This window comes from Corvus cornix, chromosome 7 (genome assembly GCF_000738735.6).
Source record: "Corvus cornix cornix isolate S_Up_H32 chromosome 7, ASM73873v5, whole genome shotgun sequence".
Lineage (NCBI taxonomy): Eukaryota > Metazoa > Chordata > Aves > Passeriformes > Corvidae > Corvus > Corvus cornix.
In genome coordinates, this window is record NC_046337.1 from 33,788,741 (window position 1) to 33,802,922 (window position 14,182).

Genomic DNA, 14,182 nt, shown 5'->3' on the forward strand with positions numbered 1-14,182 from the left:
CATGCCAAGTTTTAGTATTTTAATGTGAAATACTTGGTCTCACTTCATGAATCAGTAACTGCTCTCTGTAGTGCCCACTCTCTCTGCCTTTCATCTTTTCTGCTTGTTTTACTCCTGTTTTCCCTTTTTTCCTGCTTCAGCAGTTTCCTCTACTCTCCGTTTTTCCTCAGGTTTCCTCCTGCCTGGTGTCCCCATGTTATCAGGTTAATTAGTGCCATAGCTATTTTTGACATACATTGCCATCAGTAAGTGCTGGGGTTGAACCCTGATTTCAGAGGACAGTATTTGTGTCTCACTGCTGCTTTATGGTCTGTTCATTTTGGTTATTGTGAAAGGCACAAGGCTGGAAATCTTCATTTAATCTGCATTTCAGTATTACTAACTGTAGCAATTATGTAAGATAATCTTAAAAATAAGTTATTTGTACATAAGGATTTTATCAGCTGGTAGGGAATCGATGTCTTTCTGCAAATATACCTTTTAAATGGTCTGCTGGGTGTAGCAGATGTGTAACTGTGCACCTGTTGAGTAGCTAAGCTGTCAGGTAGAAGTTCCTATAAGGAGTGGGGACTGAACTAGGTCCTTTTCACAAACTGAGAAGAATGGGACAAGATTTTTCTGCCAGATGGCTGTTTCACAGGAAAATCAAGCTGTCAAGGAGTGGATTTTCATATGTATTGCAGGTAGTACTTGGGAGTGATGTTTACATCCAGGCATCAGTTAACTGTTTTATCTCATCACAAGGATTTAACACTGCACTTCATAGTATGTGGTTTTAACCTTGAAGAAGGCTTTTCCCTTATGAGAAGGGTGTCTGGATTTATGCTGTGGGAGAGATGTTATTTGGAAATGCTGCCTAAACACAATACTAGAGTTGAAAATAACAATAATCCTTTTTAAGCTGTTTAAGGTGCTAGGGAGAGTTGGGTAATAAATTGTCAGTGACATTCTTTACAAGTCCCTGGGGCTTTGTAGAGCTGTGATAGCCTGATAAAGTAGAGCATCTGATTCTTCAACAGAAGAAATTAAAATGACCTGGCTTAATTGATTTTCTATTTATGTACTGGAGGCTGCTTTCTGGCGAGGAAGTTTTGCTGTGTTCTCTTAGGGGGGGTGGCAGGGAAGGAGCATTAAAATTAACGGAAGTGAATCCTCACCTCAAAGCTTACGCTGGCTAAGACCTGTTTAGATGTATTTGTAGGGGTGTGCTTGTTTTGGCGCCATGACAAGGGGGTTCTTGTTTTTGCTGGTCTTGCAGAAATATTGCTCAATTATTATTTTTTCCTAATGCTTCTAGTATATTGACAACTGGTTCCTTTACTAATTTGTCTTGCTGTAGTTTTGGATTATCATTGACACACAAAGTTTCACTGAGTAAAACTTTGATTCTAGTATGGAAATGAGCCTTTAGTGCTGGTGTGAGGTTTGTTGCTTAATGGCACAATTCTCCGGTATGTTGTGAATGTGTGGAAAGTAGGCAGATAAAGCAGTTTTTCTGCAGATGTATGTATTTTATCAAGACAGGAACTCTATCAGTCATGACTGTGTTAATCTTGTGGTCCTGCTACTTTTTCCTTGCTTACCTCTCCCTGTACCTCCTGCAATCTTTCCTGCACAGTTTGCTTACTTCAGACAGCGAAAAGCAAAGGGCAACATCTCGCAGTCGCAGAAAAAGGCGGCGAAGAGGAAGGGCTCGGCTGTCCACACGCATGACCTTCCGAAGGAAGAGCACCCAGTAGCAGCCAGAGATGCTGGGAAGGGCGTAGAGTGTCAGGCTGAAGACACCAACCTACCGGAGGCAACAACTGAGACACAGGTAAATCTTACTATTCCTTGCCTTCGTTCCACTCTGTCTGCAGGTAGCAAGTGTTCCTCGTGGTCATTTTACTCAGTTGACTGTTAGCTCACTGGCACTGGCCACTAGCTGCCCTTGGGAGGTAAGTCAGCTGGTGTATTTTCACTTGTAATAGTTCACTCTTTTGCAGTGATCTCATTTACTGAGTAAGACATCTCCATGGTATGGCCTAGGCAGCTGTTATTCCCAGTGAGCCATTAGCCTGCTAAATTAAAGTCTCTAACTTTTCACTGCCGTGGACTTCTCTTTGGACAGGCTTACAGTTATGTGGCTGTGACTTCATGAAATGGCAAATCTGGATTGGGAGATCAACAGATGAAATACTGCCAGGACCTTATAATGCACAGCGTTAATTTGTTTTTGTATCACTTGGCTGGCTCAAATATGCTTAATGTTTTATGAAAAATGATAATTTATTCTAGCAAGCTCTTAGTAGCCATTGTAAAGCCAGCATAGATGTTATTTCCACAGATTTGTTTAAGACTCTGCTTGTGTCTGATGTATTTCGGTATTTTTGTACTGATGACTCTCTGAAGGTAGTCATGTTCTCTGTGGAAAGAATTTTGGGGAGCTGGTGCCTTCTGCGCCAAAAGCATCTCTCCAGATGTTGATGTGTTTTCACAACATACCACAACAGCATCAACCTAGTGTGTTTGCAAACCTGCAGTGATGGGGGATAAAATTTGCATGTGTTATCCTGCTTTCTGTTGTGAGGGTATCCCTGATACTTTCAGGATATCTTCAACATAATGTTTTCATTGCAAAGGCTTCTATGAAGCTACACACAAGTGTCTGCTCTGAGGAAAAACATAGTATTTTGTCACTCAGCCACAGCAGTGTCCTTTCTACATTCATGTGAACTTAAATTAACAAAACAAACAAAAATCACTTACTGCTGCTAAGCAGCTTTTGTCAAAAAGCTGGTTTGTAAAGCAACTGGAATTCTAGGTTATCTGGAGAGGGTACCTCCAGGGAGACAGTAATCATTGGGAACTACTTCAAGAACATTCAAAACACAGGGAGAGCTGTGGGCTGCCTTTTCCAAATAATGCTATCATCATCCTGGTCTTGTGAATTTAGTGAGAGGGAAACATCTTTCAAGGTATCAAGCTATGTTAAATCTGTGTGGCAGAAGAATGTGTTGCTTTTGTGATTGCCTGAATGGTTTTAGCATGTTTGTTAAATAATCTCCTGTCAGTTTACTAATTTTTACTAGTAGATTAAAGATTGCTCGAATTTTTGCCAGCTACAACAGCAGAGGATCCAACATTGAATCAGTGTTGTGGCTTAGCCCTAAATTTAAGTAGACATTATAATAATTTTGTTCGTTTGTTTTTTGCAGTTTAGTTCATTTCACCATGAAAGACCAGCTGCGTTTAGTATAAAGTCAGTCTCTCACAACACAGACCTTTCTGGCTCATGCTTAAGGTGTTTCCAAAATAATTCTGTTTTTCCTTATTTTTATGTAAAATAGCTATGATGTAGTGTTTACTTTATTTGTTTATTTACCAGGGCAGCACTGATTTGTCTAGCTGGGAGCCACTGGATAATCATGCAACTGAAGTAAGTGTGAAAGGATGTATCTTCAGTAAAAGTTGCTGGATAGAGCTGAAAGACAACTGTGATAATTGGTTGCTAAAATTATTAATTGGACATTGTTATCAAATATGATAAATCTGATGCGATTTCACTATTTTATGATATAAAACAGGCATTTCTCTGTGTGTACATTTACTGGCTGTGAAAATTGGTTGCTAAGAAAATTGGGTTTTTTAAAATCATAGACTTTGCCAAGAGAAATTCGGATGTGTTTAATGTTTCCAATTGATACATAGGTTCATTCTTAATTGTTTCATACAATATAACCAAAAAGTATTTAAAATAAAATACAAAAGACTGTATCCTCTGTGATGATTGTAACAATGTTGCTCCTAAGAGACCACAGAAAGCTAATTTTAATTCAAGACCTTTATATTGTTGTTTCTCCTGTGGGTGGACTGTTCTCCAGTCAGCACAGATGGATGTAAAAGCTTTGTTTAAATTGGTAGTATTCTGCCTCCTTCCTCACAACTGGAGGTATTTAAATCCCAATGCACTCCAAAATGGCATATTGCCACCATTTGGTGCTATAGAATCACAACACTCTTACTTTGCTTTTGTGCCTTAAAGTATCATGAAAAAGTATTATCTATGATCATTTTTAATTTGAAATTTTTAAGCATTAAGGACTTTATATATATAATGTTTCTATTAGATACAAAGTCCCTGTGTTGAATTACTTTTAAAGTAGAATTTGCTCAGGACTTAACCTTGAAGCTGAATTTGTTTTCAGACTAATCACAAACCAGAAATGGTGGTTTTAGTGAATAAATGATTTTTTTTTCTTTTATAAAGAAAGATAGGATAAATTCTGCTGCAGAATACAGCGAGGCTGATGCTCAGATGTGTCAGGCGAGGATAGCTGAGCTGGAGAGCAGACTGCTGGAGAAACAGGAAGCAGTGGAAAGACTCACTGTGCAGATGGATGAGCTGCAGGACAGTGATTCTATGCAGCTTCAGGTATGTTTCATAGAATTGGATAATGGGATAGTACTACCTTATTTTAATCCTAAAAATATTTAGGCCGCAAGACTCAAAAACCTATTGTTGTTTAGTGAGAAGTACTTCACCTTGCTAACATGTACTGCAAAAAGCAGCATCCTCTTCCAGAATATTAAAAAATAATATTTTGAATTCCCTTTCTCTAGCAGTTCTTTGTAAAGGTGAGTTGTTACCAGGTGCTTCCTAAGACTAGTTACTTTCCCCTTTATATGTTCTTTTTATCATTCTAGGATTGGGGAAACAAAGACATTTCTTGTTGGCGAGAAATAAATTGAAAAGATAAATGTGATTAACATAAAATAGGATTAATGTATCCCATCTCATTAACTTCCTCTCACGTGACTGAAGGGAATTGCTGGCAGGTAGGAAGCAATTTAGGGGGTACTAAATATTCATTATATCCTTTTTGAAAACTTGATTGCTTTTTACATCAGTAAGAGCTACAAATTTGGAAGTAAAAATACCAGTTTCATTGCTGGTATCCCATAATTTGCTTTTAAAATCACTTTTGATTAGGTTTGTCGTCTCTGAGATCAGTTTAAGGCTCCTCTTCCATTGTCTTTGGACACAAAGATTTCTTTGGTTTAAGTTGGTTTAAACTGAAATGTATCTACAGACTCTGTAACAACTTTGCTTTAAGAAAACCTACTTGTTTCCAAATATGTTAAGAATATTTTAATGTTAGAAGTGCACTTCTTGTGACCCTTGTAGGAAACTACGGTTCAAGAGCAGAATGAAATCATCAGGAAGTTAACAACCTGCCTTCAACAGGCCAAGAAAGACCGGGATGAGCTACAGGAAGAAGCTTCACATGTGGCTGGTCAGATCCATGATTTACAGCTCCAGTTACATCAGGTGTGCCTCTCCTCCAATTTGCATGTCCTTACAGAGACCACAAGAACAACTTCAGACTATGAATGTATAAATATTGAGCTGATGATGTAGCTCTTCATAGTTCAGTTTGTAATACAGCAGTGAAAATTATTTCAGGGCGAGGCAGGGGTTTTTTTCCTGGTTGCTACGGAGAAGTCCTGGAAATATAGCCTCATATTTTCCACTTGCTTGTATAATGTTTTGGGAGGTCATTGCACTTCTTTGTTCATCACTTAAAACCCTTGTTAGGGAATTTTACACAATGTTGTTAGTGGTGTTATGGATTGAGTGGAAGCATTAGACAAGCCCTGCCTTAGGTTCAGCTTTTTGGCAGCCCTTAAATTCAGGTGATGCACACCTAAACCACGCTGGCTCACAAGTTCTTAAGAATGGCAGATCAGGTCTATTATAAAATTAGTTATTTATTGAATAGACAGAAGATTGACAGACAAATGGTCTTAAACAGAGTTACTTACTACGCAGCTTAAAACAAAGAACTACTAGTAGATTACATAAAACACTGCACGACATAAAAGTTCCTATATTATAGCTAGCAAATAAATAGGATAGATTAGGAGTTAATGTAACTTACCACTGAGCTGATGATGGGGTGCACAGGTTCCTTTCACTCAACCCCTGAGAGAGTAACCAAAAAGTGGCATCCCATCTTTGGGGAAGAGCCCCACACATTTCCAGGGAGCGTGCAGAAGACTTTTGCTTTGTGAAAGTTTGGTGTAGTTTTTATAGTTTGTAGTTTAGTGTCTGTGAGTCAGAAATTCAAGCTTATCTTCCTTCAATCTCGCTCCCAAGGCAAGATGTTATTGTCAGCTGGGAATGCCACCTCCCCAGTGCCAGAAATATCTCACCCCCCAGACGATGTCCGACTTGAGATATTTCACCAATTAGCAAATTTATGTGAGGGGGGAAGATGCCGTGAGCTATTGCACCAGCTGATAGGCAGAGAAGATAAGCCCTTCTGTGGTAGGGGAATGTCCTGCCACAAGTGGTTTGTGGCCTGTACACAACTGTTGCTACATAATTTTGGTTTGCATGTCATCATTTGTCCTTTGCCAGATAAATCTCTGAGTTTCCGCTTGGGCAACTGGAACATCTCAGCTGTTAGACAGAAACTTGCTGTGCTGAGGTAATGTGACTTGGCTCCAAGAAAGAAATGTAAAATAACCTGAACATGGTTGAAGCAGCCCCTGTGACACATAGGAACCTGCTTCAGTGCAACAGGGTGATCATGGAGCTAATCCCTGGATAATGAGATGTACTGCAGCCTTTCTCTGCTTTAAAATGCATTTTAAAAAGTGCTTTATTCTTTTTTGGTCATGCTCAGTGTTCTAGTGGCAGTTGTCTCTGAACCTATGCATTTGCTGTCCTTGAAGCCTTGTATATTACAAAGAGAAATATTTCTGTGTAGTTACTGTTTCAGGTTTGCAGGATAGAATTTCCCTATGTGGGATTACATATCTTAAAGGTCTGGATAGGAAGGAGTTTAAAAAAATTTTTTAAATAAAAACTGAGACTTTTTAGTCCAGGAATTATCTTAAAGGAGTTGCTTATGCCCTGAAAGTAAACTGTCTGCTAAATAAAATTTTGTAAAATAACAAAAAATACTGCTTTCTATCTGCAATTCTGGTTGCAACAGCAAAATGTGGTAAAAGTGAAGGTTACTCAACAGGTGTTTGGGATTTGCACCATAAGCCATTGAAAGACAAAGATAAAGCCTCCAAATAGCATTTCAGGCATATTCTAAATAAGTCTGGTTAGAGGATGCACATTGTGGAACTACATCAACTTTGAAAACAGATGAAAGCACTAATACTGTCTTACGTATTCTTCCTTGATTTTTGCAACATCTCGAGAAAAATATGTTAAAAATAAATAAAATATATTTTATATTACTCTGATGGGGGGAAATGTTTTCCTTTTATTTGAAGGGATGTGGAGAGGAAGAAAACCAACCTTTAGTAACGATCTATAAATCCTTTGCAGGGAAGATTGGTTGCTGTTCTCTTAATGGCATGTCCAGACCATTGGAAGTTCTGCTTCATATTGGAGGAATTCAGTATGATTCATTATGTTAGATTTATAGGTTCATAATGTTAGATAATTCTCCATAGAGATTAATTATCTAACATTTGCATCTTTGCAGTAAGTAGTAGTATCTAAAACGTGACAAGTGTTGTCTGCCTTTTTAGGATGACTTTTATTCCTTGAGAATGAAAAATGTAGGGTAAATCTGTAAATGCAGTGTATTTTATGCTTACAGTGAGTCTTGTGTATGAGTTGTTTGGATATTGACTTTCTCCTGACTGTGAGTACATTTTATGTGTCCAGGTTACTGAGATACTGAGGAGTAAGAGTCTCAAGAAAAATGAAGGATTAGAAGTCCAGCAGCAAGTGTGCTTGTTTCAGGATCGTCTCAGAGAGCAAAATGCACACTTGGAGGTGCTGCGTGAGAAAGCACATGACCTGGAAGTACAGCTGGAGTCTTCTCAAAAGGTAAAAACGTACCTTTTGTTCTAATATAAATTTATTTCAAATTTGGTGATAATTTGAATCTGTGTAGTGACATAACCATGAAAAAAGTATTTTTATATAGAAATTCATAGAGATTGTGATGACTAACATTCATTAAAGAAACAGCTTAAGGTCTGGTTTCCTTTAAGAACGTAACTAGTACTGCTATAAATAGAAACCTTAAACTCAAACATTGTTATTTATGAATGTAAATTAGAAGCATGAGGCTTAAGGAAATGAAATCATGGCATATTTTATATGTAATGTTTTATTTTTAAGAATACCAAAGATAAAGAAATTCTGCTTGCTCAAATGGAAGAGGATATGAAAGGTACAATTCAAGAGCTACACAGAAGCATAGATGGAAAAGAACAATTTATTAAAAGTCTTCAAGATCTACTGACATCTGAAAGATCTGGCTTGTCTATACTTCAGCACACACTTTCTCTGAGGGACTCGGAAATAACAGAATTTAAAAAAGAAATAGCTTTATCCAAAGTGAAAGAACAGCAACGTATTGAAGAACTGAAAATCAGTCATGAGAAGGACATTTGCAGACAGTTGGATAACTTGAGGAATGAGCTGGAGAGGTGCCACAGAAGAGAAATTGCTGAAGCCAAGCAGGTCTATGAAGAAGAAATTATTTTAAAATATAAAAATGAACTTGAACAGTTAAAAAAAGAACTCTGTGCCTTGAATTCTGAAGAGCACATTCAGAACTTGAATGGCATAATAATTGACTTAAATATAAGTCTTCAAGAATCTGAAATTAGTAAAGAAAATTTGAGGAAGAAACTTGAAAACCAACAGGAAGACTTTCAGAGGGAAAAATCTGAACTAGAAGCTAAATACAAGGATTTAATTGATGGCCTTAAGTATCAACTTTCTGATGCAGAAGAGCAAGCTAAGAAAGCTGAGCGATATAAACAAGAAAAACAGTCCTTGAATGAAGAGATTCAGAAACTGAATTTGTACATCCAGGAATTGAATGAAAAGCGACTTTATGAGGCTGAAAAAAGTATAGATGTAAGGCAAAAGTGTGATGGAGAGATTGTCTCCAATAAAAAGCTATTGAAATTGAGGGGAAACCAGACTTTATCAGGGATGTCTCAGTTGCGGGGAGCGGGTCTTGAGGAGATGTGGGACAAAGAACACCAGTTGGAAGGTAGAGATGAGCCAGTGCATGGAGAACTGGAATTCCAGCATGACTCCTCAAGGGATCAATTAGAACAAACTAGGAGTTCAGAGATCATGAAGGACAGTGGAAGTAGTGAAGGGGAGAACCTGACCAAAGAACCCTTGTCAGAACTAGGGCTCTTCAGTGGTGATGAAGGTATATTGGCTAAATACCTCATTTCCACAGAAACTCCAGAAGAGTCCTATGTGTCCAGCTCTTCAGAAGGCTGTGCCATTGAAGAGGGCAGATGCAATAGGTATGGGTTAGACAACAGTGTGCTCCTAGAACCCAGCAGAGATTTTTTATCTCCTCCATTATACTCTAGCCTTGATGAGGGGACATGTCTTAGTGGCTTGGCTCAAGACATTTTTGAAGAGGCAGAGGTGAGAGCAGAGGCCTTTGTCTTGTTTGTGTCGGATGGTTCCCTGCAGCAAAACAAAATTGGAGACCATGGTGACTTAAAGGATGATGAGATGACATGTTTAGCAGAGAGACATCTGAAGCCAACTGAACAGCTTCATCAGGAGTCAGCCTTAGAAATGCCTCATCAGGACACACAAGAAGCTGTTCAAAATTGGGAAAAAGCCATGTCTGAGCTCTCTCATATGCATGAGAAACTGGAGGAAGAACGTGAAGCACGGATCTGTTGCAAAAAAGAACTTCTTCAGAAAATAGAGGAGAAAGAACTTGAAAATAAACTCATGCTTCTAGTAAAGCAGCAGGGCGAGGATGGAGGCCAGCTATCTCTAACACAAGTGTCAAACCCCTCTACCTGGCTAGAAATGGTGAAAGACCTCCAGGAGGAAAGAGACACATTGATGATGCAGCTGCGAAGTCAGGAGCAGTTAGTGAGAGATGTTCAGGAGCAGAAAACCGCTTCTGATTCTGTGACAAGTGAAGTGCAGTCTCTTTTTGGCCGTCAGTTGGCTGCTTTGCAAAGCCAAAGGGATTGGATGCAAAGCCAGCTTAATGCTCAGAATGTTAAAAACCAGAGAACAGCAGAGCTGCTCAGTCAGAAAATGGTATCTGAAGAGACATTGCTAAAAGAACAGGAGTTGCTCAAAGCTGAAATCAATAATAAAGAACAAAATTTAGCCCTTTTGTTGAAGGAAAAAACAGCCTTAAGAGAGAGACTATCCAATGTGGAGGAGGATCTAGTGAAAGCAGAAAAAGCACTAGCAGAGAATGCTAGCATCATTGAGGACCTTGCAAAAAACATCCATGAGCTTAATGCTGAAATGAAAAACATCAAAGATATACAGGAGTGTGAAAGACTGAGCTGTGAGAACAGGATAAACCTCAGCAACCAAGAAATTGATAAACTTACTGCTGAAATAAAGGAAAAGACTACTGAATACAATGAGGTAAAAAGCCAGTTGACTGAAGAAATCGCCCAGTTGAAAAAGGCTAATTTGGAGCTTGAGGCTTGTTTGCAGGAGTCCTATCAGGCTGCCCAAGCTGCCCAGGGGGCTCAGTCCAAGATGGAGAAGCATTACAGAGAGGAAATGGATAAGATGGAGACTCAGCGCCTTGCTGAGTTAACTGAAGTGAGTTTGACACACAAGAGAGAGGTAGGAAACCCTGATAACTGCAGGAGTCATGGGATTTCAGAATGCTTAAGGTAGCCATTGCAAATGTTTGTATGCCTGTTTTCAGATAGAAGAGCTAAATGCTGAAATAAAAGACAGAGTGGATGAACAACAGAAGTTGGAAGAAAAAAGGAGGGAAGAGATTGCTGTAATAAAAAAGGTACATGCTGTAACTGGGTTTATTTTGGAAAAATAAAGTCATTTTGCATTGTCCTTTAAGCAGTGTAAACATTTTAGAGGTGCAAAATTCTATTCATTGTTTTTTTTTCCATGGTGCTTTTGATTTGGTGTCAGGAGGAGGGAAGAATTCTGGTTCCATAATTAGGGGTAAACAAGCTTATTTTGAAGAAAGCTTTTCATATGCGTATTCTCTGCAGGTGCATGAACGAGAGCACAATCGTGAAATCTCTGAGCTGGCTGCTAAACATGCAGAGGAAATGGAGAAACTCCGTGCTGAGCTCAAGGAAGAACAGGGACACCTTTTAGATGAACTCCGGCAGCAAATGGCAGCCACACACAGAGCAGAGCATGAGCAAGCTCAGCTCCAATCCCAGGTAAAAACAGGAAACACAGTGATTAATGTAATATTTACCTGTCTGTTGATGATCTCTAGCGTACACAGAAATCAAGGAGCCTTCTCCTTAATTTTTGTGGATATTACGTGTGCTCTTTCAGGTGGTGCTGCAATCGAAGGAATAGGAGTGTTCTCTTGGTGGGTGGTAGTAGATATTTTTTAGAGGAGTTCTCCAGAATCCTCAGTGCAATTATATTTTAATGTTAATTCTGAAGAAAACTGGATGTTTAAATTGATGGCTTTAAGAGAGAAAAAAAAAGTTTGTAATTTTTTGTCTTGGCAAGTTTAACAAGTAAATGTTATAAAGGATATTAAGCCCCTCCCAGTTTTTAATTATCCTACTAGTACAATCAGGAATGCTTTCCTGCTAAGCTGAAGTGTGAAAAACTGACTTTTTCTTCTATATATTTCTTGGGTTTTTGAACACTTCCACTAAATGTGAAGTGGAAATGGAAAGAATATGTCTAGTGTTAGGTCTAATTACAACCCGTTGGTACACTGGTTAGTTTACTTAAGAATTGAGAAGTGGTGAATTTTATTTCTACTTTCTACTTAGAACTTTACTTTGTTAACAAATTATAATCATCAGCAAGCAAAAGGAATTCTTTCAATAGACAGTGAAGGGCTGGGGTGTTGTGTTCTGCTCTGATGTGAGGAAGTGGACAGATACAGGGTATTGTAGGAGATGAAGAGGCAGGTAAGGAAAGCCTTTTACATTGCACTGTAAACATTCAAATCTCGTAACAGCTTATTTTAAGGGTTCCTTTAAGGGTCCCTGCCACAAAGAAACACTCTTCAAGTACGGAAGGGCAAAACTTAGATATGTTTAGCAGTCAAAAGTGAAACTGGTCATGAAAAGAGCAAGCGCATTTCATTAGAGTGGAGGGAGAAACCCTTTTTTCCTCTACTGCAGACACTGCACAGCCTTGAACTGGAAGCTTTACGCCTGACCTTAAATAATATGCACACCTCTCAGCTGGAGCTTACACAGTCCAACTTGAGGAAAGAGAAGGAGACTGCCCTCATGGAGCTGCGGGAGATGCTCAATGACAAACGTGCTCAGGAGGTAGCAATTCTGCAAAGCCGTCACCAGCTGGAGTGGGAGAAGATCAAAGAACAGTATCTGAAGGAAAAAGAAGATCTTAAGTCCAAGTATCAGCAAGAACTAGGTATTAAAACTGGGGAATAAGTATTTTCTTCCTGCACAGGTTCCTGTCTTGGTGTAGCGCTGGCCTGTGAATGACAGCTGGTGTTGCCTCTAATACAGGTGGGACTGCCATGGGCAAGAGTGAATGTTTTATATATGAAAGTGAAGTTGTGCGGCCCTAAGTTTAGTTGTTCTTCATCTGTAAATTAGTGCTAAACTGAACTACTTTCTTTCAGAAAAAAAAAAGTTCATTCTTTCTCTTAAAGAACTTGATCAGTGCAAAGAGTAGAGCTCTTATCCCTTATGTTTTGTCAGGGTTTTTCTTGCCCTAAGTCAGCACTACTGTTGTCTTTCTGAGAAGATATGTGACTGCTTCCTGGCTTTCCCTCTCAGTGTTAGGAAGGAGTTGGGAAGGAACTGAAAGGCTCAGAGAGAACCTGTAGCTGAGTGTCCTTTGAGCTGCATTTCATATAACATTGTATTGTGGCATGAGCAAGAAGGCAGTAGCACCTTATAGTACTGAAGGCCTGCTGATGGTGCTCTTTGCGTTGTTTGGGAAATTTGCCTCTTTCCAGGTCAGACCATTTTTGACCTGTATGGCAGAGCTTGAGGAATTTCTGGAGAAAGGCGAATCTTGCAGCACTCCACTGTAGAAATTTACAGAATCGCAGGCTGTTTGGGGTGGAAGGGCTCTCTGGAGATCATCAAACCCCTGTTAGAGCAGGTTCCCCCAGAGCAATTTGCGCAGGATTGTGTCCAGGCATGTTTTGACTATTTGTAGAGAAAAAGGCTCCACAACCTCTCTGGGCAGCCTGTTACAGGGCTCTGTCACCCTCACAGTAGAGAAGTTTTTCCTTGTATTCAGATGAACACTGCTAGTTGCAGGCCTCCAGCTAGACTCTGCAGTGCTCATCACACCCCTCTGAGCTCTGAAATAAGTTTTAGAAACCATTCCTTCCTTAGGGAAGTTGTCCTTTCCTAAGAGAAAGAGAACATTCATTTAAGGATGTTTCTTTATGACCTAAAAGTAGGAAACCATTTGTTAGCACCAGTAGTGCAGTGAACTGATAGCACAATGGGATTTGGGAGCAGGAGGAGGTCATGGTGCGGTTCTTAATACCAACACTGTTAAGGTGTGTTTTGCCAATGTAACTTTATACCAATTTAATATCTAAGTTTTCATTTCCCATAGAAAGACTCAAAATAATGGTTGCATATTATAAATTATTAAATATTATAAATAAGCCAAGGCAACAGTGCTTTGATGCTCTGGGAAGGTGGCTGATAGGCCTTTACAGGGTTCCTGCAAATCAAAAAAGGGGCCAAACACAAAGCTGGAATTTATCAAGGGAGGAGCTAGAAAGGAAAAAGCTATCGGTGTCAGTGATAATTGAGCAGATGGTGGCATCTATCTTGCAGTCTTGTTTCCTAGGCATTTGTAGAAGAAATTTGAAGTTTCCTACCTGCTGCTGCTGCCTGCTACTCATTCTATCTTTCTGGAGATGATTCTGTGCTCACAGTGGTGTGCAGTGAAATGTTAAAATCAATATCAATAGTCATTTGAATTTGTATCTTTATGATTATTTTTCTTTTTAGTATCATGTTCTCTGTAGAGTTAAGCAGGCTTTACTAATTAAACTGAACTTTACTTTCTGGGTTGTCTTTGCAGCTGTAAGTTCTAGAATGCTTGTTTTCTAAAATGAAAGTGAATTAGTGAGTAACGTAACAGCAGGTGTGGATAGAACCCAGCACCTTACCCTGCTCTAGGCTTGCCCATTTAAGTCCTGAGTTTGAAAATTGTAATCTCATCCATATTTCTACTTTTCATTTAATAATA

The 14,182-nt window shown here is 39.1% G+C and overlaps 1 protein-coding gene across 8 annotated transcripts in view; it reads left to right on the forward strand.

Annotated features, from left to right (window-relative positions):
- The window catches only part of PCNT (pericentrin), a 74,202-nt gene that overhangs the window by 3,679 nt on the left and 56,341 nt on the right, over nt 1-14,182 (forward strand). For 7 of the 8 annotated variants that reach the window (XM_039554661.1, XM_039554654.1, XM_039554655.1 and 4 more), the window contains exons 2-10: nt 1,619-1,816; nt 3,368-3,418; nt 4,250-4,414; nt 5,168-5,311; nt 7,676-7,840; nt 8,138-10,606; nt 10,692-10,784; nt 11,002-11,178; nt 12,112-12,367. In XM_039554661.1, the coding sequence (XP_039410595.1) occupies nt 1,619-1,816; nt 3,368-3,418; nt 4,250-4,414; nt 5,168-5,311; nt 7,676-7,840; nt 8,138-10,606; nt 10,692-10,784; nt 11,002-11,178; nt 12,112-12,367 (3,718 nt within the window). The remainder of the gene's footprint in view (nt 1-1,618; nt 1,817-3,367; nt 3,419-4,249; nt 4,415-5,167; nt 5,312-7,675; nt 7,841-8,137; nt 10,607-10,691; nt 10,785-11,001; nt 11,179-12,111; nt 12,368-14,182) is intronic. The other variant, XM_039554659.1, reaches the window with a different exon arrangement.